Source organism: Alligator sinensis, unplaced genomic scaffold, assembly GCF_000455745.1.
Source record: "Alligator sinensis unplaced genomic scaffold, ASM45574v1 scaffold203_1, whole genome shotgun sequence".
NCBI classification, from domain to species: Eukaryota; Metazoa; Chordata; order Crocodylia; family Alligatoridae; genus Alligator; species Alligator sinensis.
Genome location: NW_005841949.1, coordinates 2,801,638 through 2,818,870, shown reverse-complemented (window position 1 = coordinate 2,818,870; position 17,233 = coordinate 2,801,638). Strand labels below are relative to the sequence as shown.

General features: G+C 44.1%; 1 protein-coding gene across 1 annotated transcript in view; it reads right to left on the bottom strand.

Annotated features, from left to right (window-relative positions):
* Nucleotides 1-3,642: 3,642 nt before the first annotated feature.
* LOC112549700 (diacylglycerol O-acyltransferase 1-like) overlaps nucleotides 3,643-17,233 on the bottom strand; it is a 35,599-nt gene continuing 22,008 nt past the window's right edge. The window contains exons 6-10 of the mRNA XM_025199809.1: nucleotides 15,718-15,777; nucleotides 15,515-15,627; nucleotides 10,871-10,936; nucleotides 8,879-8,966; nucleotides 3,643-3,784 (exon numbers count right to left, since the gene is read on the bottom strand). Of these exons, the coding sequence (XP_025055594.1) occupies nucleotides 3,746-3,784; nucleotides 8,879-8,966; nucleotides 10,871-10,936; nucleotides 15,515-15,627; nucleotides 15,718-15,777 (366 nt within the window). The 3' untranslated portion in view covers nucleotides 3,643-3,745. The remainder of the gene's footprint in view (nucleotides 3,785-8,878; nucleotides 8,967-10,870; nucleotides 10,937-15,514; nucleotides 15,628-15,717; nucleotides 15,778-17,233) is intronic.

The window sequence follows — 17,233 nt, the reverse complement described above, 5'->3', positions numbered from 1 at the left end:
GGTTTTGCCGCGCGTGTTCCTTCTTGTTCTTCAGGCTCTGCCGAAGGTAAGTGAGGCTTTCTTTTTGCTTTGGCCTGGGGTCCTCCTGTAACCCCAGCTCCCCTGGGACATAGTCTTTCATCAGCAATCCCCTGAGGCATCTAGTCCCATGATAAACTGGTTTTTGTTCTGAATACATTTGACTATACAGTGTGAGAAATGTCAAGAACGGAAGCCCCTTAGGGCTGGATGGATGGAGTACAAGGACAGTACGGCTGCAAGAATTGTCCAGTACATTCCTATTGATCGACAAGTAAAAAATACACATGGGGGACTTGTCAAAGATGCAAAGGAGATGACATGGGATGACCCTGTAATGCGCTCAGAGTAGCTAAAGACTCCAGGCACATATAGATATCGTGCAGGATGGTTGGTATGTACCTGATCTAGGTAACTCTCTGAAAACCTGCCTGGATGGCATATAAATCTGCTCTTTTACCTACTGCTTCTAGTCTCCACTGGTGCTGTAAGGGTCCTTCACATAAGAAAGGAGGATAGGAAGGAAGGAGGACAGAGATCAAAGCTGAGAGGGGGATCATATATATATACACCACATTTCAAGTGGCTGCAGTATTTTTAAAGCTTATGGCAATATTTGTAGCAAGATCACTTTTTACATAAGCTGTAGGAACATTCAGTTGTCACCTGTTATGGTACAAACAGCATCTGCACATGTTGGATACCTATATGAAGTTGGTTACAGAGCAGCAGCAAACTCAGCCCTCTTTCTAGGAGAAGTGAGGGACCAAGGTGAGAAATGGATCCTCTTTGTTTTTTAGACCACTCCCCATCCAAGCCCTTTTCTAAGGAAATGCCTTACCCATTGCTGCCAGCAGGAGGCAAGACGACAATCATTGTTTGAAGGAAACACTAATTTAATTCAGGATCAAAGATGGTGAATAATCCCTTCCACTGTAGCTAATAGGGATGCTGGGCACTGGCAAGTCCTCAAAGTCAGGCTGTGACGTGCATTCTAAATGTGACCAGTGTTCGAATTATGTCTAGTTTCCTTATAGAAGCTTCTGTAAAATGAACAATAATATTGCAAAGGAAAATGTGGGAGCTGCCAGGGTTAGGGTTGTATACACAGCAATAGTGCTGTGCCGTTTTGTACTTGCATTAGGAAACAGGCTTTACTTAAATGCTTACATACCACAGACACTGCCAAATCCTGGCCTGGTTCAGCATACAAACCGGGCTATGCACATTGTAAGCAAGGGAAGAGATATTTCTTATTTGAATAACTTATTCAAAGCTAGGAGACAGCACATAGTCCAACAGCAATGTTACTGCTTATGCTCACTGTGTCCTGGTTAGTGGCCCTGGAAACAATGTCAATATTTCCTGCTACATTTGTTAAAATTAAGCTGTCATTAATTGGGGTTTTCAATAAATTCTCCTCCCTTAACTTGGCCTCTAAGGGCCTTGTCCAGAGCTTGTCATCCAGCTTGCATTCAGGGCCTGGCTGGCCCCTCTCAGACAGCAGGGCAAATTTGCACCTTATCAACTAATCAAAATGTGTGTCCGTGTGTATAATATAATATAGCACAAGCTTCTGTGAGCTGAAGCTCAGCTCATCAGATGCTGTGAAAGGACATGCAGAAAAAAAGAGTAACTTCCTCCTCCTAGTCACAATGTTCCTGTTTGTATTACAGCTGTGCTGAGGAGTTCCTGAGGATACCTCATTACCAAGGGTCCTGGTTTTCTCTGATTAAAAATTGCAAATCCTCTGATTTTGCACACCTGCCTTCACCCCCCCCAACCCTGCTCCCAGCAGCACCCCCCACTCCCTCAGCCATCTTTCCCAGCCCTGCCCCACAGCCCCACTTACCTCCATGCTCCAGGGGCAAAGGGCAAGTGTGAGCCTGAGCCTGGCCTTGGCTGCCTCAGAGGCTCAGGCCCTGCCCTCCCCCCTCTCCAGGCAGGGTTGGGCATTTCCCGCCCTTTTTGCAATTGGCTCCAGCTGTGCCAGCCTGCCAGAGCTCTTTGCAAAAGCGGAGAGTCTGTGGATTTCTCTGCTAAAGAGGGAAATACACGTTTTCTCCGATTAAAAACAGGGAATCCATGGTTTTCTTCATTTTTCCACGGGAAATGGAAAACCTGGATCCCTGCTCATTACACATTTAGCAGGGCTGGGATGCAGGTCTGATGCTCAATGACAGTTAAGAATCCCAGGTGATCATAAACAATGATCAATGATTACCTGAACATGTGTAACACAATCTCCGAAGCCTCACACAAACTCTCACCAGAGTGCTGGAAGCCAGTTCTCTTCTCCTTAAGGCCACTTTGCTACCACAGAGCGGCTTTCTGCCTCCAGCCACTTCACTGACAAAGTGCACCCCCTGAGTGTGGCAGTGCACCCCCTGCAAAAAGGAATCACGGGCGGTTGCTGCTAATCACCACCCCCCGCCGCCAACACCGCTGGCGATGTCCATTGGCGGGCCGCGATTGGCACTGGCTGCTGCTGGCAGTGTCTGTGAGTGGTCGCTGACCACTGGTCGGCGCTCGCCACCCCCGCCAGCGGTGCGGCTACCTGCAGCAGCTCCCCACTTGCCTCCACCATGCTCCTGCCCCCAACAGTGTCTCTGCCACTTGCGAGAGCTCACCATGGCCCCCCAACCTCTGGGGGCACACAGTGTTCATGAGCCACTTCACTACTGCAGTGATTCAAAGAGCATCAGGACGCTCACCTAACAGTACTGTATTGCAGACTCTGCGGGGTTATTCCTGGAGATGGGGGAGCAACATGAACCCTCCCAGCCCAGAGTTTCCCCACACAGGGCTGAGAGAGCTGTGTTAGTCTGAAATCAGGCAGAAGACAGGCCGGATGGCACCTTAGAGACTAACTCTTTTAGAGAGGCATAAGCTTTCATAGGTGCTGGCCTACTTTGTTAAATACTGGAGGCAGATGACTGCTTTCCTGCATGGAACGAGTGAAACCTACACCCTTCTACAGATTGTCTGTCCTTCTGTTGCTAATTACCACTCCATTACTTCACACAGAGGGCCCAATTCTGCCACCTGTAACTGCAATGACTAGAACATGTTTTGCCAACAGTCCAACTGAGTTTAATGGGACTGCTTGGGGAATAGCAAAAATGCTCAACTTCAGTAAAGTTGCCAGTACTGGGCCCAGTTTAATTATACCTACCATACAGAAGTCAGTTGAGATAAAAGAATCAGTGATTTTTAATAGAGCTCTGTCTCCTGCTGTGAATAGAAATGTCTTCCCTTTACCTTAGCATTTATTAAGCTAGAGGAGACCATTCTCCTGTGACAACCGTCTGTCCTATTGACATTATTTCCTCATTAACCTGATTCTCTCATTGAAATCATTGGGTGAAAAAAGTGAGGCAAGAGTATTTATTTTAACTAATTTTTAAAAAATTCATTTTCCAGGCAAGATGTTTTAATAAACAGCAGTATTTTAAAAGGAAGAAAGAGAATCTATTATAGTTATTATATTTATAGTCAGCAGAATTTTCCAATGAAAAGAGCTGTTACTTAGTTACCCAGAGACCTTGCACAGAGACAGAGACTGGCCAAAAGGCCTAAATACATGTGGGTCCCACAGCTTTGGTCTGTGATCACTCACCTGCAATGTGGAGGGGAACTTTCACACAAGGCTCTAGCTTCAGCCTAGTGGCCAGCTGGAGTTTAGCAAGCTGAAGTCATTCCTTCCATATTGAAGATGAGGGTGGCTTCAATCTGTGATTATACCATGAGCCAAATATTGGTATTTCTGCTGTTGACAAAGCAAGGCAAAGAATGCAAGGCAATGAAGACATGGTAAGGTCAGAAAAAAAACATCCCCCAGCTTGAATCCTTCCGATGGTGCAGAATGTAAGTCATGAAAGTACAAGAGAATCATGAGGGAAGGACCGAGGACAAGACTGATCCACATGAGGATGTTGCCAAAACTACCCCCAAAAAGCCTTTTCATTATGCAAGCCAGTGGGACCCGTAGGGAAAAGCAAACACTAGTCAGTAACAATAGGATTCACAGCAGTTCTGAACTAGAGACCAGGTTCCAATCACATTTGCTTTTATGCAATAATGCTGAAGACTTGTTTTCTTCTGACAGGGTTCTCTTGCCAATGCACTCTGGGCTCATGCATATCATAATAAAACAATTAAAAAACCATTAAAGGGACCACCTGCTAAGGCTTAACAACCAAATGGCCATAAGGAGAAGGAAAGGTTCATACATTTAAAGTCAACAGTTGTCAAACTAGAAGTCCCTGCTGGAACAGAAGTGTTTGGAGATGATTTTTAAAGGTTGAGAGAGGTTAAATGGGAATGATTTCAGAAGGCAATAAATTAACTGTATCCCAGAAACCATATTAGCAAAAGACTGATCATTATACTGTGAAAATTTCCACACCCCCAAATCTTATTAGGCTGCAAAACTGTTTCCAGTCATAGTACAGATGAGGTGGCCTGTTCTATTTCTAATGAACAAGTTAGAAAACCCCCTTAAGTTTTACTTTTATTTGATGAAAATAGTTTATAATATGTTCAGAGAACATATGAAATTATTCAGTCATTTAATCCTCTCAGATGATTTCCAGTAGCTCTCGACAGTACACCAAAAAACCCCTAAAGAATACGTGTAAGATCTTTGAAGTAAGGACAATAAAATAAGATTAACAAAACAATTTTCTACGTGGAGCTTATAAACAGCATACTTTTGGGGGCCATAAAAGTCATGGTGCAAGATTTTTGTTTAGCATTTTCACTGCACGCTGATAAGCAACATCATAAAAAGTATTTAGTGTGTAGCTCCATTTTGAGACTGGTGGTGTCAGCAGATGGCTGGAAGGAACAGGATACCCAACACTTGCCAAAGAATCTGCACTTGGCAAATTGTTACTAGTAGTTTAAACTACAAACTTAATGATTTAATTATAAAAATAATTACTAATTAATAGGAACTATACAAAGAGCTTTGTAATGAATTTCTTGATAGATTTACACTCACTGGCATAGCTTGCATCTTAGCATTAGTCTTGGAGGGGGCTTGGAGGGGCTGAGCCCCCCCCCCACATAAGAGATGAGAGCCCCTGACCCACCCCATACCTTTCTAAGCAACTCAGGTGGTGCTAGCGGCCTCGGCGGTGGCAGCTCCTTCCAGCTTCCACCACCACAGAACTGCCCACCCCCCACAAAGAGTCAGAGTTCAATTCAAACCCTGACATTAATATCTTGCCCTACCTGAACTACCATAACAAAAAAACATCCAAAACTGGAACATCTTCAGTGGGATGGCAATCAGATACTGAAAGAGACAAGAGCAAGAGGCTGACATGCATTGGCTAGTGGGAGGCTATTCCAGGCTTTGTTCTTTACTATAACCAAAAATTAAGTTGAGAAGGCCTGATCCTGATGGGATTTTAGTAGGAGATTAGCTTGAGGAAGGAGTGCAGAAGGGGAAAGAGAGCCTATTGAGATGCAAAACTTGTGAAAAACCACTAGCCAGTTACAAAGACAGTAGGAACTGACAGCAGAATAGGGCAATGGCTAGCTAGGATTTCAGCCATAGGCTTTGACTTCCTTGCTGTGTCTGCCTGCGTTTACTAAAGCACCTATCACTTTGACATTAAAATGCCAGGAACCAAGAGTATATACAGGGGCATCTGATCCCATACCTGCACCCAGCATCAGCATGGCTTTCTGTGCTGATGCTGGCTGGAGACAAGGGGCTCTCACAGTCAATTCCTATGGCACTCTGAAAGCCACAGAAGGGTGTTTCTGGCATCCAGAGCAGCAGTAACTGCTGACGTGTACTACACAATGTGATGAGCTAGCTGGCAGTGACTTAGCCCAGGGGTTTTGAAAGGGCAAAAGATGATTGGAGGACTTGGGATTCCCTTTTCTCACCAATCAGGCCCCAGAGACTCACCCTCCGTGTCCACTGATTGACCCCTTGGATCGCCTGGAGGGGGATAAAAGGGGCAGCGTGGCTGACTCAAGGGGGAGACCAGTGAGGGACCACAAGGAAGGAGCTTTAAAGAGCTGGGCCAGCAGGGCTGGAGTAGTTGACCCAGAAGAGCCTGAAGGAGTGGGACCTGCAGGCAGCAGTTGGACCCTCAGCAGTGCAGTGTGTGGCAGGCAGGAGAGGCTCCCTGCTAGGATCCAGGATTGACTACAAGAGGCTGTGGCCAGCAGGAGAGGCTCCCCTGCTCCAGCAAGGATCTGAACAGCAACCTGAGAAGCTTCCAGCTCCTCCAATAAGAGGCTAGGGCTCTGGGAAGGTCAAGACCCAGAGCAGCTTGCCAGCACTGGTGGCAGTGTCTTTGCCTACCATGTAGGAGATCAGAGTTCAAGTCCTAGCTGGGGTGAGTGAGCTAACAAGGAGAAAATCTTCTTGCAATGGAAAGGGGCCGTTGTGTTTTTTCCCCTTCCTCCCCCTCCAGGTACCTAGGCCCTATATTTCCTTGTCATTTGGCATTTTGTACCTTTTTTATATTTCATCAACCAGTATTGTTTGTTCTGCTGTTTGTGTTTTACATTTTGTTAACCCTGTCTGTTGTCAATGATTGTAAGTGTCTAACCTTTGTTGAATCCTGCCCCCTTGGGGCATTGTAGTGTCCTCTATACCCCCTGGTTTACGCCTGTTATGTTCCCAGTACTGTTCTTTCATTAAAAGGTATATGGTTAAGGCCCACTGGTGGTCTGGCTCTGCTCTATAGGGGGAGGAGAGTCCCTACACCTCCCACAGCGCTTGTGCACCTGCTCTGATCCCTTCAATTGGATAGGGGGTACCTCTTGGAGTACCGCCCGGGTTACAACAGTAAGATGTGCTGTCCTTAGGAGATGCATACGGAATAATCTTCCTCTGCCTCCTCTTTTACTTGCCCCTAATGCATCCCTAATCTGAAAGCTAGAGAAACTTCTATGTGATGGTTGGGTAATGTTACATAGCGACCCACTTCTGCAGAAATATGGCTGTTCTACTATCCTCAAAGCAGCACGTGTGTACAGGAATATCTACCTAAGTAGGGATTTCAGATTTAGGCCCATGGGAAGAGGCAGCATTACTCACAAATGCCAGCTACGGCTCTGTTATGATTTATCAAAGTAATGAGATGTAGTTAGCCATGGCAGTTTGAACTCAAATAGAAGGCAGAGTAGATCTGCGCCTGGCAGACTAACCAAAGTAGGGGGGGGGGGGGGGTGTGTGTGTGTGTGTGTGTGTGTGTGTGTAGCACAAGCTTTTGTGGGCTGAAGTTCATTTCTGCTGGAGCCAACCATTATGGGACAGCAAGAATCTCCCTCTCTAGCCTAGACTTTTAAAAAAGAAAACTGGGAAATGACGTCCATTGTTTGGCATCCTACTGACTTACACAAGTAAGCAGCAGGGTAGGAACCTTCAGATCCACAAAGGTTTGACACTTGAGTTAATGGAATAACTAAGAGCCACCATACATTGTCATCATCTCCATGACAACCTCCCTGGACACTCCATTGCTGACCTGAGGATGGTTGTTCTCAGGCAGCCAATCTTTAGAAACCAATTTGAACAGGAAACTGTGGAACAAGAAATCATCCAGACTGGATTGTGTTATGTATTGTTTAAACATGGACTATGGGTTCCTATCCCATTACCTGGATTAGTTGTTGTGACTCCTTTGTTCCTATTGATTTACTGCCTGTTTATTTGCTTCTCCCAACACTGCCCCCCTCACCCCTCCTCTCTTTCTTTCTTCCCTTCTGCCTTTTTTGAAGTTTCTCTCTCTTTATGCACTGCTTTGTGCACATTGTTTCACTCACAGCATCTAATGAAATGAGCTTCAGCCCACAAAAGCTTATGCTACACACAAGTGCACACACATGCACTTTAGTTAGTCTATAAGGTGCAAACCTACCTTACCTGCTATATTAAAGTAATGCAAACTCCCCACAGCCTGGTGCTAATGTTCTGCTTAGCGATGTGGGGCAGACCCACTAGGTTTCATCAGAGGCTGGATGTAATGGGATGTAGAAAACTTTCCTCCCCTGGCACTATGCGGTCCTGTGAGTTCCTAGCTAGCTATTTTTCAGTGTGGAATGGAGGCCCATACTCAAGAAGTTAATTTTTCCAGAAAAAAATATTCCAGGATGGGTAGTAGGCAGAGAAGCACCTGTCAAATTGTATCAGTGCTATTTCCTCTAGACATGCTCACTTTTGAATTAACCCCACCACTTTTCAAGCCACCTTTTCAGTCCTTTCTTTGTGACCAAAGCCTTCTCTTCACTGCAGTTAGTTTCAGCTGTAACTCAAGTATTGCCCTGACCCTAACCAGACTCCATCCACACTAAAAAATCTCTACCCCTGAGCTAAGTGCCACTTAAGCAAGCTGGCCTGCCAGGGCTGTGGGTGAAGCTCCATTTTATAGCTAAAACTGCAGTAGGAACACAGCTATTCTGTGCTGTTAATAGAAATCCTGATTCTAATCTGATCATTCCATGCAGCTTGAATACAGTTTTGTGATGTGACTGCTCTCGCTCAAACTGGGACCAACTTTAGAGGAGATAATTGGAACTAACTCTACAGTATAGACAGGTCCTGTGTGGGATGAAACTCCTTTTGCAGAGCTGATGAATTCCAAACCACTACAGCATAACCTGCTCAGACATTCAAGTTCATTTTCAGTCTAACTAATAACACAATTTACATTGTTCATACTTTTAGCTGAATACTCTAAAATTAAATGCTTCTTAACCAGCATAGCCAAGACAAACTGCACAGACTATAATTGTAGCAAGAACTCAATATTATCAAGGAGAGACCGTCTTGGATTTCTCAGTGTAAGCGAATGCTATGCTAAAAGATAAGACTGCTGCTGTGACCTACCTCATAGAAACATGCAGAGAGTAGGAACACAGTCATTCGGGCTTGCCACTTGTCATAGCCATGTTGCAGCAAAGGCCTGTAGATGTGTCTGTTTACACAGAGAAAAATGGTGTAAAAAGAGCCTGTTATTCAATTGTCATTAGCATCAGTATTAGTCTCAGATTTGATACCAATGAAGCTCCACTGAAGTCAGTAGAGTGACTCCAAATTTACACAAGTTGATTAGCTCACAACACTTAGTTGTGAACAACACAACACAACACACTTAGTTCACAACACTTAGTTGACAACTAAGTGCAGGGTTTGTCCCCCCAGAATAGCTATTCTGATGTGCAGAAGCATGCTCTATTATTTCCTGGATCTTTAGTCCTATGCATGGAGGGATGGAGTTAGGATGAACTACACTGAACAAATAAGTATGTATGCTGCTGTTGCAATCAATTGCTTCCTCCAGGAGTCCCCCTGGGTCCTGTGCGTTGGACTCCTCCCAGGGGTGCAACTCCCTGGATCTGCGCCCCAGATGAGAGGAGGCTGCTCTGTTGCCTGGGACCAGTGCTGGGTGCTGGCTGCACCCAGCACCGGTCCCAGGCAACAGGGCATCCTCCTCTCATCCGGGGCACAGATTCAGGGGCTCGCACCCCTGGGAGGGCTGCCAGGCTGTGCCAGACTCCTCCCGGGGGTGCAATTCCCCAGATCTGTGCGCTGGATGAGAGGAGGCTACCACTGCTGCCTGGGACAGGTGGCAGCAGCAATTTTCTCTGGTGCTAGTAGCAGCCCACACCCAGTGCCGGTCCCAGGTGGCAGAGGCAGCCTCCTCTCATCCGGGGTGCAGATCTGGGGGCTCACACCCCTGGGAGGGCTGCCAGGCTGTGCCAGACTCCTCCCGGGGGTGCAATTCCCCAGATCTGTGCGCTGGATGAGAGGAGGCTGCCACTGCCAGCAAATATCAGGAGTTGTGTTTTGAAGACTTTGAGGTGCAGTTTCCCAGAATCCTCTACACCTATTTCCTTGAAACGTGGCAGACTTCATGCCATCCAAAGGGGCTACTATCCCTGCAATTTTCATCCACATCAGGCATGAAATGGCAACGTTTTAGGCATTTTCATGATTCCCCATGATAGCCTATGGGCGAAACGTGTTGAGACAGTGAAACAGTTTCAACGAAACGAAACGGAACAGTGCTTCAAAATTAGACGAAACGAAACACTGTCCCTTCGAAATGGCGAAACGGATGTCGAAACGAAACGATGGTGTTTTGCACAGCCCTACTCTTTACCAGTTTCAGTGGAACTGATGCAGAGTGCCTAGTTATAGAAGCAGGGGCTGGGTATAGCTGGCATAGGTGGGCTGCATGTGAGAGAATATCAGCAGGGTTGGGGAGAAGGAATCATCCTCTACTCGTCCTCCAGCTCAAGCAGCTCCATGTTCAAGTAGCCATGGGAAAAATAACTGAGAAATCCATATAATGGCAAAACTGCCACATTGGACCTTCCTCCCAGCTACCTATACAGTGAGGTGAAACAGCAGACACAAAAGATGTCTACATTCCTTGTTGGGGCTGCCCTCTCATTTTTCTGCACTGGAACTGCACTGATCTGAGCCCTCTGGAACAGGATAGGATGCGGCTACAACATTATTCAAAATGATCACATTCCCAATAGTACAAACTAGTTTCTTACAGAAACTGTGAAGCATTTAACAAAAATATTACATCCCCTTTGACACCCTGCTATTCCTTTGAGACGACACTAAAATTTAAAGCTTTCCCATTAATTACATCTAAATGTCAAGGCTTAATTACAATGCCTCAGAATTAAATTTCAGGCCAGCAGAATTTCTCATGCAATATAGCAGGCAAATAGACACATTCATGGCAACTTAATTCTTTGAAAAGAAAATCAATGTATTATTATTGCTGATTCTCCGGAGCAGTATTTCATCTCCTAAATGTAACTGAATCTTAATGGAAGAATACAGGGCTCTGTACTATACCTGTCTAGCCATTTGTGGGCTGGGATATTCCATCTGGACCAGAACTGTAAGAGTGAATCCACATTCCTACAAGGACAGAACAAATAAAACGGGGCTTCTCTCATAGCAGAACAGGAAAAGCATGTAGCCATTCTATTAGACAGGCATTTATCAGTGCAGATGAAGCAGAGGTTCATCAAAAATCCAAGTGCAGTTCCCTTAATCTTCTGATTACAACTGCATTTTGATAGCACTCCTGAAATAAATGTATGACAAGGGCTTTGGTGTTCTTTATAAAACGACCCTTGGAGTCTGAAATTAATGTTATACTTGTTCTCTGCAGCAGGAGGGTTTAGTTGAGGGGTTTAAAAAAAAACAAACAAAACAACAAATTACATTCGAGTACTAAAGAGTTAACTCCATTTACCGGCATATATATGCAGTTGATTTGCATGCATTTGTCCCAGTAGTGATAACCCCACCATTTTTCCAGATCTAGAACTCAGGAGCCAATTATCTCAGACTTATGATGACAGATGTGAGGTATTGTTATATGCTATCCAATCTCTGGCTCATAAGCTAATTATTTTGGTCCATCATCAACAATGAAGCAGTCATCAGACCTGACTAGAAAGGCCAGCCTAAAGTGCTGGTACAGGAAATAGGCAGTGATGAGTAAATCCTGAGTTTTAGATTCCAGCAAAACTAAACATTCAAGACTGTTACAGAGATTATCATGCTGCATATGGATATTTTCAAAGGAGGGCTGATACTGTCAAACCAATTAATTATTTGAGAAAAAAGATGCTTCTTCATGCAAATCTCCTATCTTCCATTGTTTAGGCTTGATCAGCATCAACCCTTTGTACATTTTGTGGGGATCCTGAAAAACATAATACCACTGCAAAACTCCAGTCTGTAATTTAACTACAGCCATTCCTGGTTTTTCTTTTACAGGTTTGGCAACCTCAACAAGATGGAATGGTCAGTCACTCAAAATGATGAATATCTGACTGGATGAAGTGGTACTAGCACAATGCATTTCCCATCTCTAACTGATTTTTCTAGAATTTATAAAACTCATTTTCTTGACAGCGCTTATATTAGTAACAGAAGATGAGGCATACAAACTGAACCTCTCCTGCCCACAGTCTATGGACTATAATCTTGCACTTCTCTTAAATGATGCATCTTTATAGTAATGTGCATTTAAGGTATACTCTGATTACAAAGGATTTATGCCAGTGTGTAACCTTCTGTGCCTAGTTCCCAAGTGCTGCGCGTCTAAGCTCTACTTGAACTTCACCGTGGCTTATTGAGTTGCATGGCCAGGCTACTGGGAGTGACCTTGGGTCAGTTCCCTCAACCTGCCACATCTTTGATGGTAAATAGGTTTTGATTGGGAGGACAATGTCTGGTCCCACCTCCCGAGGTACCTCCCCTCGGTCCTTCTCGTGATATGTCTTCTCGGGGCTCCACCTCCCCTACACCCCGCCTAACGCCAACCAGACTGTTGTCCGCCAGGGTCAATGGCTCTGACCCTCCCTGACCGCTCGGTCCCTTAGGGGCTGAGGTAGTTGGTCACTGGTGATATTTATTCTGAGCATGTCCCGCGCCCCCCTTTTCATCCTTGCCTATGCAGAGTCTGATTCTGCCCGGGCTTCGGTCCCCCTTGCCGCGCCGGGTCCGGTACTTGTTGCCCGCCGTTCCCATCAGAGTGCTGTCCCTGTCGCTTCTGCTGATGTCCCAGTCGCTGCTGCTGTCCTCCGTCCACACTGGTCCTGCCAGCAACCCCTGGGATACTTGTCACCCTGACGTGTCCATTGTGCTCCCCTTCCATGGGAACCACCACGTTTTTGCGTTTGAAGCCTCTAAGCATCCAGGCTCCTCTAAGCCAGCTGAGGATGCTGCCGCTGCCTCCACCTCCGCCTCCACTTCCACTTTTGCTTTCGTCCTCCTCCTTCCGGCTTCTTTCCCACCGGGTCTTTTATCTTGGTGCCGGGTGTCTGCCCAACCAATTGTCCCTGGCACGCTTTTATAAAGCGCGCCCAGGCAGATGTGGGAGCCGGTTCCAGCTCCTCTCGGCTCCACCGTAGGTTTTTACTTTGATCTTTATCTGCGGTGGCTCTGGCCACCACGGTTTTGCTTTCGCTGTGCTCCGCTGCTGGCACGGCATCCCACCGCCTCTCCGTCAACTCAGGTAAGTTTTCTCCACACAGTGGTTTACAATAATGTGAGTCTTTGAGTCTTGGAAAACAAGTGTTTTCTTTTAAAGCACCAGCTCCTGGAATCATGTGGATACATCAGAATCCCAGCTTTGGTTTGTATTAAGAAACAATTACTTCTTTGCCCAATACAGATTAAATTGGAAAATGTGAACCTTAAAGACCCAAGCATCATAAGGCAACTGAAATACTACTGATTTTAAAAAGATATCTTGATTTTAAAATCAACCCTGTAGTGATTTATGAGCCTTGAATCCCTGCAGTTGTCCCTGCTGTAACTTATTATTTGTTATTTGTATTTGTTATCCTTAGGGGAAGTAACTTGCTGTGGGGTTAATGCAGCTTTTAACCTCCTAGGTTTTCATTATTTTTAAAAATAGGTCAATTGCAGCCATGGCTTTATCAGCAACTCTGTCCCTGGAAAGTAGAAACACTAATGGTTGATCACCCTTCTTGACTCCAGTGGACATTGCCAAGATAGAAGGCTCAGTTGCTTCTCTGGGCCTTGGAGTAGGGTGCAGCAGGGATGACAGAGCCAAACATTGAGACAGACAGAGCATCCTGATAGACGCACTACAGAGGGCTGTCACACAACAGGCTTTATACAGCTGTTCATCTTTTGGCTCCCGCTGCCATTAGGACTCTCGTTTAGGTAGCACAGTCCTAGGTGTCTGATTCAAGAAATGGCCTACAGAGATCTGTACCAGTCCTTTGTGCTTTCTTAAAATCCTCCTACTGAAACCACTGCCTTAGTTATTCCATATATTGCAACTACCTTTGGAACACAGTATACACATGGAGCTGAATACTATTGGTAAAAGAATCCATCTTGTTAATTCTGTAGAAACCCTGAAGTATCGGTATTATTTTCATTTTCTGTTATTTGCATCTCATGTAAGCAATCACCCATTCCAGGTGTACTATGCCATCCCTTGAGAGGTTCAAATCACTTTTGAGAACTTCTAGTACATCTGCAGCATGCAAGAACATCCTTTCAACCCACTACAGGTCCTGGCTTGGTGCTTAATTAGATGCATCTGTTCTCTACAGGCTATGAGTACCTCCTTTATATGCTATCAACATTTAATACTGCTGTATAGTATGTGGGTATCAACAGAACGATTATTCTATATTGTATGACACCTGCTATATAAATAATAATACATGCAAAGTGGCATGTGTGTACTGGGTAGAAAGCCAGGGGTCAAAACCCCCTGGGCTGCTTGCTTGCAGCATGGAGAACAGCTGAATGTGCGGTATGTGACGCCGCAGATGTGTCACAGCTGCACTAGTCTGGACGCAGCCTGCTGGTCCGTTCATAGCATCTGATGAAGCAAGCTGTTGCTTACGAAAGTTTAGGCTTCCCTGAATTAGTTAGTCAATAAGCTGTCATTTTGCCCTGACTTCAAACGAACACAGTTAACTACTTCTCTCTGGTATACAGTGATGTCAGCTACTTACTTATACTTAAAGTAAGTATAACTGCCTGTATATTAAATAAAACAAAAATTAATAAACAAGAAATTTTAAAAACCCTCTAAACTGAGTTCCTCAAAAAAATTACTAGTTAAATGTCTCCTCCCCCTCCATTTTTAATGAAAAATACCCCCTTTCAATTGGAAGTTTTGCTGATTTGGGGACTTCTTATGTAAACCACTTCTGGTGAGGTCACCAGTAGCTGAAATCAATTTTCACTCTCTCTTGCTTGGTTACTGGCTCCCAGCAGCTACTAGTGATACTGACACACTAATGGCTTTCTTGCCCCATTACTTTGGAAAAGAAAGTCAGATTAATGAGAATCAGGTAAAAGTTAAAAGCAGAGACTTTGCTTAATAACTTTCCTCTACTTTGTTTTCACAGATCCATCTCCTTGTATGGAAATGGCAAGAGGAACAAGAAAGAGAAACCAAGACACTTGTTATTTTCACGGTTGCACCTGCTGGCTTTGGTTTTCTCTTTTCATAGGAAATCAGCCAAAATAAGGTAAAGTCCTCATTTCTGGGTCTTATTCATGTATTTTAACAGATCCGAAGACCATTTATGCAAAAACAGTGGTTCAAGTTAAAGTACATCTATTACAAGGCAGATTTTGTTGCAGTATAATGTGGACGTACAATCATTGCTATGCTGAGTTGGGAACAGTTACCTTTCAACAGAGTTAATTGACAATTTTGGTCTTTTTCTTTCTTTTTTTTTAATCTTTATTTTGCTTTGCCAGAGTCATGTTACTTAATGATCCTAACTGGTTAACAACTCTAGGGCTCCATTGGCTGTTCCAGGCTACCTGTACTACTAGATCCCTTCCAAGCCAATCAACTCCTCTTTTTGGAATGTTTTTTCTCTAATTTCCTTCCTCTCTTCCCATTACCTTGGACACATCACATAGTAGCCTGAATAAGTAACAATAACCTAGTTTTGCAAGAAGTAAAGGAAGACTTACCACCAATCTAAGTAAAATTGCCAGTCTCCAAATCGTAGCAGTTCTGCAAGGCAATTGAGGCAGGAGTGAAAATACCAATAAAAAAAGATCAGCCAGATGAAATGATTTGGCACCTATAGAGGAAACAGACAATAAAAAAACTTTTCCTCCTGTTCAGTTCTACTCCTTCAGCATAGCTTGTGTATAATCAGATCTAAACTTACCCTTATCCAAGTGACTGCTCTCATAAAGACCTCTCCCACTGCTTGATTTAAAGTGTCCAACTGCAGGCCAAGCAATAGAGAGAGGTTTTTAAATATGATTTTAATATAAAGAAAGACAGATGAAAATTATTCAAATATAAATAAAGATCACAGAGCAATTCAGGACAGGGTTCAAATAGTAAACTGAGAAGCTGTATATACATATGGTGTGTAATGAGGCATTTTTGGAATGGCACCTAGAGAACTACTGAGAGCACTGGCTGGATGCAGGAAGAGTGGAAGCAAGTTCTTTCCTGTATCAGTACTCCCCAGTCTCCTGTTCCAGATCTGGACAGAGTCATGTTCTGAGAGGTGGAATGAGATGTGCAAGATTTTACTTTTTTGTTGTTAATGTGGATAAAAACAAAATACAATGATGATGTAAGATTCCTTTAAAATCTAGTTTCATTCTGAAGAAAGAACATGTAAAACTGGCTTTACCCAACAAATCTTTTTTTTTCAGAGCCTGATTCTGCTTTCATATTTAGGGTATAAATTAGAAATGCCTGGCACAATGAGTATTGAAATCACTGGAGTTATCCAAGTGAAAAAAACGGAGGAGGAGAGAAGAGAATTTAGGCTTTTGTAGGCATCGTAAGTCCTAACTAAAGCTGATGAGAACATTTTTGATTAAATGACATCCTGCTAAAATGAATGAAGCCAGAACATTTTAAAATGTGTAAGTTTCAACTAACTAATGTAACAGCGAAGTTTGAGGTGAAAGAAAGAGGACACCCTCTCACTCCTTATAGCTCACTGGTTCAGGCATTCACAGAAAATATGACTTCAAGACTCTGTACTACCTAATTTGAAGTCACATAGAATGAAATACTCTTTTCTGAATCAGGCAGAACATAGTTTTGGACATAGGTACCCAGAAACTATAGGTAGTGCCCAACTGCTTTAGTGCATGTATGTGCATGCACACACATTTTATTACTAGTGTTGTATGGTTTTGTTTTTATCTCAGTGCAATGTAGAACAAAATCAATTTTTGCAACTAGAATTGTTGCAGACAACAACCAGAATTGTTGTCTTCTGGTCAAGTCTACTGCTCATGTTAGTGGCAAAACCCAGCAGAAGCAACCCAGCATAGAGTGAACTGGATTCTATCCTTGCTTTGTCTCATCATCTAAAAGGGACAAACAGCAGAATACAATATATAGAAAAGGATGCAAAGAATATGCCAATCTCTAGGACTGACAATCTAGCATATTAAGGAAGCAATAAATCCACTTAAATCTTCTATGAGATTTTGGTGCCATCAATTGCCATAAAGACCAACAAGGTTTATTACTGCAGTGAAAACAGAGTACTCAGCTCCTGGATGGAGGATGTTAGCACCACTGAAGAGCAACTGCTTTGAAAAATTAAGAGTTATGTTAATAGATCCAAACCGGCAGGCTGCCTAGCTCTCCTTGAGCAGAAGCATAAGGACTGCTGACAGGCCTGTAAGGAGAAGGTATGCAGCTTAGAG